Source organism: Euprymna scolopes, chromosome 15 (genome assembly GCF_053919585.1).
Source record: "Euprymna scolopes isolate OS-2025 chromosome 15, ASM5391958v1, whole genome shotgun sequence".
Taxonomy (NCBI): Eukaryota; Metazoa; Mollusca; class Cephalopoda; order Sepiida; family Sepiolidae; genus Euprymna; species Euprymna scolopes.
This window is the reverse complement of record NC_136496.1, coordinates 5,865,024-5,881,422: the sequence shown is the minus strand read 5'-3', so window position 1 is coordinate 5,881,422 and position 16,399 is coordinate 5,865,024. Positions and strand designations below refer to the sequence as shown.

At 35.7% G+C, this 16,399-nt stretch overlaps 1 protein-coding gene across 3 annotated transcripts in view; it reads right to left on the bottom strand.

Moving 5' to 3' along the window:
• Positions 1-16,399, bottom strand: part of LOC145293711 (1-deoxyxylulose-5-phosphate synthase YajO-like) — an 83,311-nt gene that overhangs the window by 21,945 nt on the left and 44,967 nt on the right. For all 3 annotated transcript variants that reach the window (XM_080140142.1, XM_080140143.1, XM_080140144.1), the window contains 3 exons: positions 14,273-14,435; positions 10,561-10,734; positions 7,938-8,035 (listed from right to left, as the gene is read on the bottom strand). In XM_080140142.1, coding sequence (XP_079996268.1) covers positions 7,938-8,035; positions 10,561-10,734; positions 14,273-14,435 — 435 coding nt within the window. The remainder of the gene's footprint in view (positions 1-7,937; positions 8,036-10,560; positions 10,735-14,272; positions 14,436-16,399) is intronic.

Sequence of the window (16,399 nt, the reverse complement as noted above, 5' to 3'; positions counted from 1 at the left end):
TTTTAAGTTTCATATATATATATATATATATATATATATATATATATATATAAATAAGTATTTTTAAATTTTATCTTTCTAGCTTTAAAAAAAAGTTTAAAAATGTTATCAGCCGGCATAATTTATTTTTAAATATTGAAAATTTCAGGAAAATTAATTTTTGCTAAATTTTTAAAACATGTGTCAACAGCTTAAAAAATCGTCTCTTCAAAAGAGTCGATGTTGTCTCGCATTTTCATTAGTTTTGTATGCTGTAAAAAAAATTTTTTTTTATATTAGCAATTTATTTGAAGCTTCTTCTTTTGAATGGTAAAAAACTTAGGATGATAATATTGAATTAAATTATAGTTACATCGTGTTAAATACAGGGGGGAGCACGTTAAAACTTACTTTGCTGAATGGAGATATCCACGAGTGGCTACCGGTGTTTACCGGTGTCAAGCAACTAATGGACTATCCGTGATGACGTCAGCAGATTAAATTATTTTTGCCCACCGGCCATCTTGTCTTTTAAGACGGTCTTGTTGGAATGCCATCCTTGATCCCAAGATAGATAAGGTCAGGGGGAATAGCGGGTTGAATTGCTGTGATAGCAGTCTGTCAGACCTGATGGCTTTGTGTGACATTGTTGACAAATTTCGTCTGGATCACCTAGGGTGGGAGATGTGGACGTGGTATGAAAGTGTGCCTTTCCATCCAAGTACATACTTGAATCAGATGTTAGTTAGGAGAGGCGATGTAGATTTTCTATCTTGCCCCACGTTCCACTCTTTAGGACATTCAGACCATAAATTGGTTATGGCCCATCTGAACTTAAGCACTAGGCCTGAACTAACCAGATACTGGAAGTTTAACAGCACCTTATTTGAAGACTTCCGATAGAAGTTTATAGAGATAATTCAGTGAGGGCAGTAACAGTAAGTGGTGGGTTAGCACTAAGGCTAAGATTAGATGCTTCTGTGTCCAGTAACGCCAACGCCTCGCTGAAGAAATCATGCAGATGATAGGCTGACCCAGGAGGTAGCTGGGAGGGGGGTTGTTGCCTAGAAATAGCACTAGCTAAGGATAATCTCAACTGCTTGGCTAGCGAGCGGTACAAAAGTCAAGTAGTTAGAGCTAGATTAATGAAAGTTTCCAATGAAGCTGTGAATGTTGACGCTGTTGAGCATAAGGCTGCTCTACGTTGCAGTTCGGATGGGTACATTAGGAAAGTAAACGACCTAAAAGGACATGCCCTTATATCGATGCAGGGAGATCTGCGAGGGATTTTGGGAGTATTTATTGAAGCACTTCATCCAACTACCCAGACTCAGGGTCGAGGAGTTTGTCAGCTATTTGGCCGACTCACACCATCTCATGGTGGCTTGAGCGGCTAGCTGTGATGATCTGGTCATGGAGCGTGAGATTATTACTACATCATTGAAGCAGGTCAGCTGCAACAAGTCTCCAGGACATAAATGGTTTTCCCTACAAATTCTACTTGAGGCTGTCGCCCATGTTGGTCCCTATTCTGAAGGATGTGTTCAACCATTGATTTGCTTAGGGCTCCAGTCCCAAGCAGATGACCAAGGGAGTGATCACATTGCTGAAGAAAGGTCAACAGCATGGTGTGGATGAAAATTTAGATGATTATAGGCCTTTGACTTTCCTCAACACAGAATTGAAGATTTTGGCAAAGATGCTTGCGAATTGCTTGCAGGTTGTCATCACTGACTTGATCGAATCGGTCCAGAGCTGAACTATGAAGGGAAGATCGATTCAAAACAATCTGCATTTAATCCGCACAATCATAGAGGGTATAGAAGACGACACTGAAGCCACGCTGATCAATTTAGATTAGTCCAAGACTTTTGAGATCTATCTTAGAGGCCGTTGGTTTTAATCCGGACTTCCACAAGTGGCTCTCTGTTTTGTAACCTAGGCTGACAGTAGCAATGCAGATCAACGGTAGTCTTTCAAAGTCTTTCGTTGTCTCTCAGTCGATGCGTCAGGGCTGCCCGCTGTCACTTCAGTTATATGTCCTGGCATTAGAACTCCACCTTTGCAAGTTAAGAGACAAGGTGGCTACACCAGTCCTGTGCAGAATAGCTCTCCCTCATCGTACATGAGCCAGGGTTTCCACGTTTGCCAATGACATCACCATGTGTGCTTGACAAGCCACAGAGATATCAGAATGATGACCAAGGCGCTTGCTCACTAGGAAGAAGTAACAAAGGCTGTCTTCAACCACAGCAAGCCTGTCGGCCTGTGGTGGGGTACCTGGAGCAGAGAATCTGTGCTTCTGGGTATATTTAGCTGGACCGATGGCCTGGTCTGAGTTCTCAGTGTCTGGTTTGAACGAGGTCTACAGCTGGATAAAAACTGGTTGGAAGTACAGACAAAGGTTAAATCGTTGGTGGAGACTTGGATTCGATGTAGATTGTCCTTGAAGGGTGGAGCAGAGGCATGCGCTACTTACGTCTTCCCGCTCATCCTTTACCTGTTATCTGTACTACCCCTTCCTGCAAAACGCCTCCAAGCTTTAACAGAGCTCCTCTTCTCACTTTTGTGGGAGAAGGGAAAGCATTATGTTCGCAGGGAAGTCTGTACACAAAGTCTGACTGAGGGAGACCTGGGACTGCCTGCTCTCACATGCCACAGACATGCCGAGAGGTTGGCTATCCTAGATAGTTTGCTAGAGGAAGATATTCTATGGGTCTCAGCGGTTGGAAGCACTTTTCCCAACCTTTAACCCGACCCCTTGGTCGTCATAGGCAGAAGGGGGAATCAAAGTTCTTTGCTAAATGCCGAGCTGCATTTAGAACTGTGCCGGGAACCAGCATCCTCTTACAGCCTAGGAAGAAACTTTATCAGGCACTAGTGGTGAGTACTGCTTCGGATACCCTTAGGGAGTGGCTGGGATGGTCGGAGGAGGAGATCTGCTCACAGTGGAATTGAGCACCAGGATGGGACTTTCTGAATAATTCTGAGTTTCTCCTTACCTGGTGACTGGCCCAGAATGCATTGCCCCTCTTCGCCAAACTTCATAAAGTAGACAGGGATATCGCTCCCTATTGTCTGTGCTGCAATGATCATGAAATTGAAATGGCCAAGCATGTCTTTTTCTACTGCAGCCAACTTTGGGGACTCATGGAGTATGTCAAAGAGATAATGGCTTGCATCGACTTCGAGTACCTGCTTTTCCTTGACGCCACATACATCATAGACAACATTCATCCACCATTATCCAGGGAGAAAATAATGTTTTTCTCTGGCTATCTTAGCATTAGCGAGAATGCTGATTTGGATCACTCGCCTCAACAAAGTCTACAAGGGGACATCTATTCCAGATCGTGATCTAATTGTTTATTTTAAATTTTGTTTATTTTAAACATTGGTTATTTTAAATTTTGTTTATTTTAAATTTGTTTATTTTAAATCTATTATTTATTTTAAATCTATTTCAGATCGTGATCTAATTGTTTATTTTAACTAATTTCTTTTAACTAATTTATTTTAACTAATCGTTCATTTTAAACATCTGCTTAAAGTGAAAATCCTATGCGATAAGAGGTGGGTGCATAACTCTAGTTTATGCACCCATAGAGGAGCGAGGTTTGACTTCGTGCTTCTTCCGTGAAGCATGGCACATGCGGTTCTGGGTACTTTGTAACCCATCCCGTAGAATTGCATAGTTCTTAAAAAAAACTTTCGGCTGGTGCTACAAATGAGATCCTGTTCCTGCTTTGTTTCTTGATATTATAGAACCTCCGAGTTTGCCCAAACCATGCATCCCTTCCTTTTGTCCCCTCCCCCAATCTTCCCCCATTCGATAGTCACCTTCCACCCCAACTTTTCCACCTTAATATTTTCTCCCCACATCCTCTAATAAATGACACCTATTTCAACTGTCCTGCTTATTTTCAAGAACCAAAAACAGTGGAAGATCCAATACTTAGATTAGGCTCGAGAGGGATTATACTAACACACCCCAATAGGCATTTTATTTGGTTCAATTTTTTCTTTTTGGGTTTTTTCCAGCTTTTTCCCACTCTCCACCACAAACTTTTTACAACACTGAACTTTTTACAATATTGAACTTTTTACAATATCAAACTTTTTACAATATTGAACTTTTTACAATATTGAACTTTTTACAATATTGAACTTTTTATAGTATCAAACTTTTTACAATATTGAACTTTTTACAATATCAAACTTTTTACAACATCAAACTTTTTACAATATTGAACTTTTTACAACATCAAACTTTTTACAACATCAAACTTTTTACAACATTGAACTTTTTACAACATCGAACTTTTTACAACATCGAACTTTTTACAATATTGAACTTTTTACAATATCGAACTTTTTACAATATTGAACTTTTTACAATATTGAACTTTTTACAACATCAAACTTTTTACAATATTGAACTTTTTACAATATCGAACTTTTTACAACATCAAACTTTTTACAATATTTAACTTTTTACAATATTAAACTTTTTACAATATCGAACTTTTTACAATATTGAACTTTTTACAATATTGAACTTTTTACAATATCGAACTTTTTACAATATCGAACTTTTTACAATATTGAACTTTTTACAATATTGAACTTTTTATAGTATCAAACTTTTTACAACATCAAACTTTTTACAATATTGAACTTTTTACAATATCAAACTTTTTACAACATCAAACTTTTTACAATATTGAACTTTTTACAATATCAAACTTTTTACAACATCAAACGTTTTACAATATTGAACTTTTTATAGTATCAAACTTTTTACAACATCAAACTTTTTACAATATTGAACTTTTTACAACATCAAACTTTTTACAACATCAAATTTTTTACAATATCAAACTTTTTACAATATCAAATTCAATGACTTCTTCCAGTGAACTTTTTTCTGTTTTTGTATTTTACACACACGCGCTCATGCATGTACACAATTTTTATAAAAACGCTTAGGGAATTTATTAACTAGGTTTAATTCCACAGTGTAAATGCGGTATTATGGTGAATGGTGCCAGCCAAGAGTACTCTTCAAGGTTCTACAGATTTTTTAGAAAAAGCTTGCACCCTCCCCCCTTCCCCAAATTCTAACACAATCTTTTACACTTTTCAATCCTCTCCCACCATCTTTCCTCTTTTGATACAGCCTTGCTACGCTTCCACGTGCAAACAAACGATGGCGACTCGAACGTGAGATGAACACACATTTCCTTTTCCTTCTATACTACAAGTCCCTCAACAAACAATGGTAACACCCGCGTGGACATGAACACATGTTACACCTAAAACATTCATTCTTCAACAGTAAATAAACCACACATTTATTTTATACAGCAATTGAGTTTTGTTTCCTTCATTCCATTCGTTTCATTATTTTCTTTTGTAACGGGATTAGGATATATATATCCGAGTCCTCGTCCTCTACAGTTCCTTTTGCAGGATCTTTCTTAATCAGTGTTGTTCTTCCCCTCACAAGCCAATCAGGGACATCTCCCGACTCTACAACCCTTTGCAGAGCAGCAGCTATAGGTGGATAAAGGCATGGGAACTGTTTAAACCAGAAGCCAATCACTCCATCTGGACCAGGTGTCTTCCAGTTTGTCATCCTTCGTATGCCAGCTTTAACGTCATCGATGGTTATCTCAACGTTCTTCATCTGCTGCATTTCTGATAGCCTTTCTCTGACCTCTCCCAACCAGCTAGCCTTCTCATTATATTGCCCTTCGACAGACCAAATCCCACTCCAGAACTTCCTTGCATCTTTTGCATTTGGAGTGTTGTTATTTTCCACCTGTTTACTGCCATTTAATTCTTTATACAGCTGAGACTGATTGTTCCGAAAAAGGTTGTTCTTCCGAAATGCAACACTTTTTCCAACAAAGTTCCTAATTTTTATACCACCAGTGTGGACCTTCTCTTTCAACATTGTTAGAATGCTCATGGTTCCCTTTTCCAGCAATCTATACCTCCTTTCAAGCTCGTCCTTAGCTTTCTGTCCTAGTTTAACTCATTTTCTTATTTCTTCGATTCTACCAATGTCTTCCCGCCACCGTTTAATACTTTCTCCAAGCTGCCTCTGTCAGTGTGGCCTTCTATCCTTCATTTTTCCCTTTTTCTTCTGTAATAAGCCAATTAAATTAGTATTTAAAAATTGAATTCACGGTTAAACGAGGAATTGTCGTTCACATATTTAGATGTTTTATGTTTCTGTTTTGTGTACATTTTTCTGACCAAAAGCAACATCGGCAGAGGAATTAAAAAACAAAAAAAACAAAAAAAAAACAAACAAAGTAAGCTTTTCTAACTGAAATGATTATCATTATTATTATTATTATTATTATTATTATTGTTCTTCTACTTATTATTATTATTTTTATTTTTTTATTATCATTATCATTATTATTATCATTATTATAATTATCATTATCATTGTTATTATTATTTAAAAAAAAACAAACAAATTCACTTTATTGGTTATTACTATTACCACTAATATTATTACTAGTAGTAGTGGTGGTGGTGGTTGTAATGGTGGTATGTTTTTATTATTACTGTAGCTGTAATGGTAGTTTTTTTTTTTCTGTCATTGCTATTGTTGTTTTTGCTGTTAATATTATTGCTACCGATATTAGTGTTGCTATTATCATTGTAGATTTTATTTCTATTGTTGTTGGTGGTGGTAATGGGAATAGTGGTGGTGATGGAGGAAAAAGGTCGGAAGGGGATCTTTGACCTTGGTGGGGAACCCTCCTAGAGATAATGTCTCGATAAAACTATCGGTGGTGGTGTAATCTTAAATTCACTAACCCCATTTATGGGAGAATATCAAATCAAAATATTGAAAATAACGATGTAAATGAGGCTAGAACATCTTGTGATGGTCTCACGTCAGGTAGATGTCCCACTGGTCAACAGGGTGGGTCCTGCCGTCATCATACAACTGTTCGAAATTCTGAGGATGTGGCTGGATATAGGGGGAGTGAGAATTGCCAGAGAGGGTACCAAGACACGAAGGGAGTTGGAACAGGAAATGTAAAAAAAAACATGGACGGATGAGGAAAGAAGAGTACTGTGGGAATGCTTTGTAAGAAGTGGAAGTACCAAATCTGGTGGATATATCCGAAAAATGAAAGAAGAATGGGAATCGAGAGGGGGGGGGCCTAGAAGTGCCGCGAGTTTGGTATCCCAGTTAAAACAAATTAAAAATAACAATCTACTTTCAGTGATTACAAGAGAAGAGATTGAATGGATGGTTAGGAATGAAATGAATAACGAAAGTAAAATTGATGAAACTAGTTCTGATGAAAGAACTGAGAAAGTGGAAGTGCAGAAGGGAAATGTAAACGATGATGGGAGGCGGACAACTGAGGAGGTATGGAATCCTATGGTTAGGGGAAGTAATGAGAAAGAGTTTGAAGGATCTAAGGCAGATGAGATCATTGACTCTGAGACAATGGAGACAGTGAAAGGAGCAGATGTATGGAGAAGTGGTGATGAAATTCGAACTTTGACTTCTGTAGAAAAAGAAGTACTTCAGAAGTTAAGAGAGGTTCTTCTTAGAGACGATATCATAGAGATTCCAAGTATGAAGAGTAGTGATAGGCAGAAGGTGAAAAACGAGGTAAAAATAATTCAAGGAGTAATTCACAACATCATAAGAAAGAAAATATCGATTACGGAACTTAACAAGCTTCTATATGCAGCGTCATACGTTATTGCGAATAATCATAATAGTAATAATAATAATCATAATCATAATAATAATAATCATCATCATCATCATAATAATAATCATAATAATAATACTAATAATCATAATAATAATGATAATAATAATAATAATAATAATAATAATAATAATAATAATAAATCTGAGTCATGCTCAGTCATTTGTTATTTTCCCCAAGAAATTGCAAATTACTTACGATTTTAATGCTCCCCATGGTAATACGCCAACATTTTCGTTTTTACAGACGTCAAACACTTCTATCTCTGACTCACGGCATAACAGATTATATTGTTGCTGAAAAAACATAAACATTCACTTTTTATCTATTTATGATGATTCATACATAAAAATAACATCCCCCCCCCCGAACATGTATCCACCATTTTGTGTGTTGCATTCTCATCGAATTTACAATAATATAAATTTACATAAAAATATTACAAAAGAATATAACCACGTAAAGAGAGAATAACCAATATTATCCATCCTTAAGTCTAGAAACTGTTAGGTGTATCAGAATTTGGGGGGAATTTTTTGACATCCTAACACAAACTTGTGAATAAAATATAAAAAACTCGTAATTTCTCTTTTTAAAGTGGGTTGTTTATTTTCTTTATGGAATATACTTCCAAAATAAACTATTAAAGTTGTTTGAAAAACAATAGAAATATTATTTTTTATTTTTTAAAAAAACAGTATTTACAAAGTGCCTGCGCGCGTTCATGCAGCCATTTTTTTTTTACGTAATGAAATCAATTGAATTTTACGAGTTAAATTTTAAAAAAATTTTAAACTTTATATACATATATATATATAAACTAACATTTGATGGCAGATGGTAGTTTTTTTGAGTTTTTTACAAAGGAGTCATCACTCGAAGATAAGGATTAATGTGTATACATTAGTGCAGACATTATATATTTCATATTTTACACAGTATTTAGGTACAGCTATTATATCTAATTATCTGTTCATTTTTTTACTTTCAAATTTGTTCTCTTGATTTTTTTTACTTTAAATTCACCTCTTATCAAGGCCGAGAGACCAGTCAAGGATAAGGGTTGATGATCAGTAATGTTTTTTTTTAAAAGGAGGGGACAATAAAAATTTATTTACATAGGATTTGAAAAGGACCAACTTATATCCCCTAATTTAATTTTCTTTGGAATATTCAAAAGGCTTTTAGCAGGGCATAATATGGAGGTCACCTTCGATTTGAAAATTCAAATATTTCAGATTTGCATTAAATTTGATCTGTCATCGTTAAACAGTGATAAAACAAGATTTCCTTTGGAGCATTAAATGGTTTTTAAAGAATTTAAAGAAGATGATTATCACAAACACAAGAGGTACCTATTGATCTTAGTCTTGAAAAAACCAAGGCTATAGGTAGAAGGAAAACAGTGAGCAGGAAGAGAGTTCCACGACCTTGCCGTCCTTGGAAAGAAGTTAATGGAATAGGAAACTGTATTACAATGAGGTATTAAAAACAGCGAAATGATGGAGACCAATAGACCAACGAGTCAAACAAGCTGGAATAAAGGAAGCAGAAAATAGATCAGATAATTTTGAAGAACACATGCCTGACGATATTTATAGAAAAGACTGAGACCAGCAACATCACGTCTGTAAGAATTCAATAAATTTCCAGGTTTATTTTGTACAAGAATTTAAAATTGTCGTAGACTCTTTAGAATTCAGTATGTTATTGCTATACATCTTATGAGATGACTGACCAATTTTTATGATTTCAGGTTCAAATGAACAGCTACAGTAGGAATTGGAATACACCCTACTAAAGCCTGATTGTTACAGTTGATGAATTTTTAAAAAATGCAATCTGGACGTGAGGACACTTTAGAAGAACGATATGCAATAAAATTCTGTTTTAAACTTGGGAAAAATGTTATAGAAACGTGTAGAATGCTTCAGATTGTTTTTGGACCATCTTGCATGAATCGAGCATCAGTTTTAGAGTGGCATAAGAGATTCGAGAAAGACAATGAATCTGTGAGAGGTGTGGGAGGAGTAAGGAAGTCAGAACACCAGCGTTGATTGGCCAAATAAAGATTCCATGAATAAGGACCATCATGTGTCTATAGAGACAATGAGTGCACAGTTTGATGTCAGTGTGGGAACTGTACACACAATTATTTGCAAGGAACTGAAGATGCAGAAGATTTGTGCAAATATTTCAGTTCAGAACTCCATCCTTGTCACAGACTATTTCACCAAGATAAGCATCAAGACAGTTCCTCATCCTCCTGATAGCCACCTGTTACTTTTGATTATTCCCTAAGCTCATAAGTTCCTCACATAGTCCAGACTTTGCTCCATGTGACTGTTGCTTATTCCCAAAGCTCAAGGATAACTTTAAAGGCTGTCTTTACGAGATCATTGAGGAGATGACAGAGGCTGTGACGAGAGCTCACACGAGAACTTCCACGGGGCCATCAAGAAGTTATTGGAATGGTACAAGTGCATTACAGCCGGAGGAGATTACTTCAAAGGGGACTAGATTTTCATGTGTGTACTATCAATAAAAGTGTCCATACAAAAAATGGCTGGAAACTTATTGAAGGCACCTCGTATGTACTTCAATATTTGCGAGATCATCTCAGTAAATGGTCAGGATTCTTTTAGAATGAGTGGTTTCAAACTCTCAGTAGTGCCCTCCTCCTCCAAAGTCCAACCCTTCCTCATCATGGTAGGAGTAGAAAGACAATTTCAAATGTCCGTACAAAAACAAGTCTGGAAACTTATTGGAGGTACCTCGTAATCCAACTGCAAATGATAAACACGCTGCTTCTTTGTTTTACCTGAAGGCTGAGCACGGGACTGAATCCCATGTACTTGCAAGTATCGACAATTTTCTGTAGCATCCATCCTTTCATATTGCTCAGACCGAAATGTAGAATTTTTCCACTGCGGACAAGATCGTTGAAGGCCAACAGTGTCTCTTCAATAGGAACATTGTAATCCCAAGTATGCAGCTGAAAAAAAAAAAAAAAAGCAGAATAAAATATCAAATAAAACTGACGGACGGTCATTTTCATTTGATATGTGGGTTTAGAGTTAAGTTAGGGTTAAGGTAAGGGTTAAGGTTAGGGTTAGCACTACTGTAGTAGCAGTGTCAGTTGATAGGGGAAAGACGAAAGAAAAGGGAGGAAGTGATAAGTAAGACAACAGCATATTCTTTTTATTGTTTTGACTCTCGAGTGTGTATCCGTTGATATCTTATATGCTTTTATATAGAGTGATGTGGTTCTCAGTTGATAAACTGTGTCGAATATATACTAGAGAGTCAAAACAATGAAAAGGATATGCTGTTGTCATAGCCCTAGTGATAAGATAGATTTAGAGAAAAACATAAATAAAATATATTTTCTAAATATGCAAATACATTAGCTTTACAAACTTCTATATATATTCCTTATACTGTAAGACATTTTTGGGCAAATATATCTTAGTATCACATGCAAAAAAGGGTAATTTGAAACACAAATGAATTTTGTAAAGAAATTCATTTTGGGCCAGTTTGCTGCATTCACTTACTATATGGTTTAATTATTATTATTATTATTATTATTATTATTATTATTATTATTATTATTATTATTGTTGTTATTATTATTATTATTATTATTATTATTGTTATTATTATTATATAAACAGTGGGTCACGGGGGGGGGGGCCCAAATGGAGTCGTGATGTCAATGCCATGGAGTTGCCAATTGATTTTGAGTTGAATGTGAAATGCCTCAAATAAGTTATCCTCTTTATTTCTCTGGTTTGGCTCGATACTCTCTCTCTTTTTTTCCCTATTAAAAGTTAGTTTTCATAGGAACGTGTTAACTCAAGATATTGTCAATCACTGTAAATTGTTTCAAACCCCAAAAGTAGCAAGTCTGTGTTAAAGTTTGAAGCTGACACAGCAATTAAAACTAGAAAATAAACAAAAGCTAGAAAAAGACTTCACCAATCCTCTGCACAGAAGGACCTAACAACGTATGCTGAAGACCCTTCCCCACCCCATGCCTTTAGCCGAAGGAGGTAAGGTGGAAACGAATCTTCAATGACTCACATACGCATCTCTAAGCCTTGTAACTACTTACCCAACATTCTTTATCAAATACGATTTTGCATAAAGGAACACTTACTGATCTTTTCTCAGACTTTCCAAACCTAATTTAATTTGTTTTTACTAGTTTTTATTGTAAGCTAAGTAAATATTCTAGAGGTCACTTGCCTATTCAATATCACAGATTTTAAAAAGCTCTTCGCAACTATTTGATAAATTGCCATATGGTATCTATTAGAGACTTGGGACTTTAATATCAAAGATTTAACATGCTTGGAATTTTTTTTCTGGTGCTGGTTTGGTGCCTGGAAAACTCGTTCTTTTTTGCTAGGTAGGAAAACTGGTTATCTTTTCTAATAAGAGCAATGGAATACTAATCCTCTTCTGCCTCAACAGGGTGCAAGACCAACTTTGAAAAATATATACATACGCAGTCTTCGTGAATACTGTAGGACTAGTTCTGTTTACCACGACGTCTCACAACTCGCACAAAATAAACGCATCAATTTACTATTAATATCATGGGCTTTGCCGCCATTGTTATTGCTCTCTCCTATGCATGCACAGAAAAACAATGGGTGTACATTGAATGTATATATAAGTTTAGAATCTAACAAAGCATTTTATTGTACAAATTTTTTTCGTCCAAAATGGGGAATCACGTTCATACAAGCATTTGTGTTATTACATTTGTAGTGACTGAATTATGATGTGATTCAGATGAATGCTAAAAAGCAAATGGCTTGAATTGCTACCTCTTTTCTTCTCCGCTCCATTGGCATTCATTTTCTTCATCACTTCAAAAGCAAGTAAGTTTTCATAGGAGCGTGTTACCTGAAAATGTTTTCAACCAATAAAAATCGTTTCAAACTCAAAAAGATTAACAAGCTGTGCGAATGTAGACACTTTAAAACAGTGGATGGTGCATTGAAATCAATGCACTTCAACTCCGCCCATCCTAAAAAACTGGAATACCTCTAAGCCTACTGCCATGTCTCTAGTGAACCCAGTCATCAAGAAGGTAAAATCACACACACACACACACACACACACACACACACACACACACACACACACACACACACACACACACTGGAACTCAGAAACAAACTTTCTATATTTCCTGTGAACTCCGCATACCAAAAGTACACGCGTGTACACACACACACACACACACAATGAAACTTTGAAACAAACTTTCTGATGCTTTCTTTACTTCTTATTCAAGAACTTTAAAACTTCTTAACAAACTTTGGTGTCTCAAAATCTATTTTTACATTTGTGTAAAATTGTTCATATAAATATATTTTGTTCATTGATTAATGTTTTCTTGTTTCCATTATAAAATTCCTGTTGTTGCATTAACTCTTGCTAACTGGTGACCCATGTTTTTATCCATTTTTTCATACACCAATTTAATTACATTTATATTAACTAGCGGGACCTGTGGAAATTCCACAGGGGATTCATTCATATGTAATATATTAATGTTGGAATTCTGTAGATGTTCAGTGTAAATGGAGACGTTCTAATATTATTGTAGCTCTTTTGTTAAAACTGCAAAAGTATTTATCTAAGCTAGCACGAATGCCTGGTCGTAAATTACGCTTAAATATGATAATTTTAATTCCTGCCAATTTCACATATATTATAATAGAGTTAATGTTCTATCGATTTTTATATGTTATAAAGTAATGATTTCAAAAATAAAAATATATATCCATATGACTTGGATGCATTAGCTTGAATCGAAACCGAAATAAAAACTTACGACAAAATATATGCATGTATATATAACTCAAGTTCCTTCAGCCATAATCGAAACTGAAACCGAAACTTATGGAGAATTCTTGATAAAATTATTTATTAAAAAAATGGATGATTTAAGTGGCAGAATTATTTATGACAAGAAATAGAAGAACGTAACAATTAAACAACCCGGATGTAAGCGTGACACACAAAAGAACACGGCCCTGTCGGTGAGGCATTAGAATACGTCGACTGCCCCCCTGCAGAGGGTAAAAGTCCCTCAATGGGGGTCCTGGATATAACCTTAAACTATATCCAGTGGTGAGGCCCCAGCTTGCGGGCTTTGGGGAGTGTGGAGCCACCCTTTAATTACCATTGCTCCCAGGTCCACTCTGACCCGGAGTGGTAGTACCTGTTAGGGTCCCAACTATGGGTTGAATAGAAACCAACGTGAAAACAACAAATATATTCTATTAAAAATATTTTCTTCAAAATCTTTGGATTCGGCATTAAATAACCCAAAAAGGGTTGATATGCTGTAAAACAAAAACAACCAACCAACAAAAGAACACACACACTATCGTATTAATATATAGATTATTAGTGCTGCTTTTGGAACTTTCCAAAAATGTTACTATTGCCAAAATACTAATTGTAGGCATTCAAATAAATGTTGTTTAAACAAAAAAGCAAAAGAATACCTGATACAAATCGATGTAATGGGTTCGCAGATTTTGAAGACTTTTCTCCACAGAATGAAAGATGTGCTTTCTACCCAAGCCAGAACAGTTAGGGTAACCTGGTGTGAAAATGGTTGAAGAAAACCTACACTTGGTTGCGACCACATATCGCTCCCGTTGATTTCTAGAAAGAAACAAAACAGAAAATTTTTGTTATAAAAATTTAGTTCACTAACAGATTTCGCCAAAGGAATCTTTTTGAATTTGAATCTTATTTTTTTTTTTTTTTTAATACAGCATTCACCCTATGCGGGTGGAACCAACTTTCTTTGATGGAGGAAGTTTCTAGGGAATATCAAATTCACAAGCATTCCCCAGTCGCATATATATCTCACTCAAAGGAGATGATAACGTTAGGTTTTTGCAGTTCTTACAGGGAGGTTTCAAAGTCCTCCTACATACAGCGCCTGGTATTCCCAGATGGTCACTTATCTGGTACTGACCAGACTCAACGTTGTTTAACTTAGCAAGAAGATTATTATGCCGTATGTGAGAGGAGTAGCTTCAACAAAAGGATTACTTAAATATGTTCATTACATTCAGTTTTCACATGCAGAGTTGGAAAAGACGTTCAAAGGAAAGGTTCATAATTTTTTCAGAGTCTCTAAAAAAAAAAGCAAAGGGCCAGACTGTTGTATCATTCTCTATTTACGACATGCTTAACAAATACCGGATAAACCAACCTGGCGTGTGTGGCAAAAACCCAATGTAATAATATTTAGACATGTACGTTGAGGGGGTACAAGAGCTATGAGTTCATCAGAGCACAGTCTATTAAAGTACTTGTAAAACAGACACAGGGATGCGACATTACAGTGATGGGGCAAAGATTTGAGCCTGGCTGGTAGTGTGGGACCTAATAGATTTGATGCTCTTTCTTGAATTCTGTCTAAGAGTAAGAGACCAGATGTGGCAACAGTATTCCAGGCAAATTGTGATTTTGGGTACTCTTGCATAATTTGACCTGAATTCTCATGAATTCCCGTCAATCATGGATCGGGTGAGACCGGTGCAATCATCAGTATCAGCCGAGCGTTGTTCAAATGTTGAAACGCTAACTCGACTTTTTATTTTATTTAATTTTTTTTTCTGTTATGTTTTTAGTAATTTTTAAGGTGATATTAAGGGGGCGGGGGTGACTTTTTATTTTTCTGATTAGTTACTTATTTATTTTTTATTTATTATTTTTTTTAATTGAATTTTTGGGAGTTTGATTAGCCAAAGAAAAAGCGCTATCTAAATGAAAGCAGACGACATTCGATTTGGGAGAAAGTGGCTAAACCAACAACAAAAAAAGAAAAAGCTGACAAACAAATATATTTTCAAACTCGCCAAACAGAAAAATGACAGGCAAGAAAATAAATCTATGCATGTTAGAAAAAGAAATGAAAACATCGATGCAGACAATCTCATATTTTTTCATTTTTTTTTTTTTTTTATTAGTCTGCATCTGTAACGACGCTCGACTGATACCGATAATTGCCGGTCTCACCCGATCCATGCTTGGGTCAAATTATGCAAGAGTACCTGATTTTGTATTATAGTTATTTTTAAAGAAATACAAATATTTTCCAAATATGCAAATACATTAGCTTTACAAACTTCTATATATATTCCTTATACTGTAAGACATTTTTGGGCAAATATATCTTAGTATCACACGCAAAAAAGGGTAATTTGAAACACAAATGAATTTTGTAAAGAAATTCATTTTGGGCCAGTTTGCTGCATTCACTTACTATATGGTTTAATTATTATTATTATTATTATTATTATTATTATTATTGTTATTATTATTATTATTAATATTATTATTATTATTATTATTATTTTGTTGTTATTGACACAAATAGATCTGTACCACTGACGATGGCTTAATTAGGGCATTACTGCTACCATGTATTTGCCCATGAGGAAGTTCCTTGTCACATGGAGTAACGTGTCTCTGTGGGGCACAGGCCTAGAAGACATTCCTTTGAAAAGGGCACTTTTAAAACAGGAGTAAAAGGGGCAGGTGCTTGAGCACCACTAGCACCCTTTCTCCGCACCTCCCTGGGTAGATGCACCAGCCCTGATGTGGTAACAATA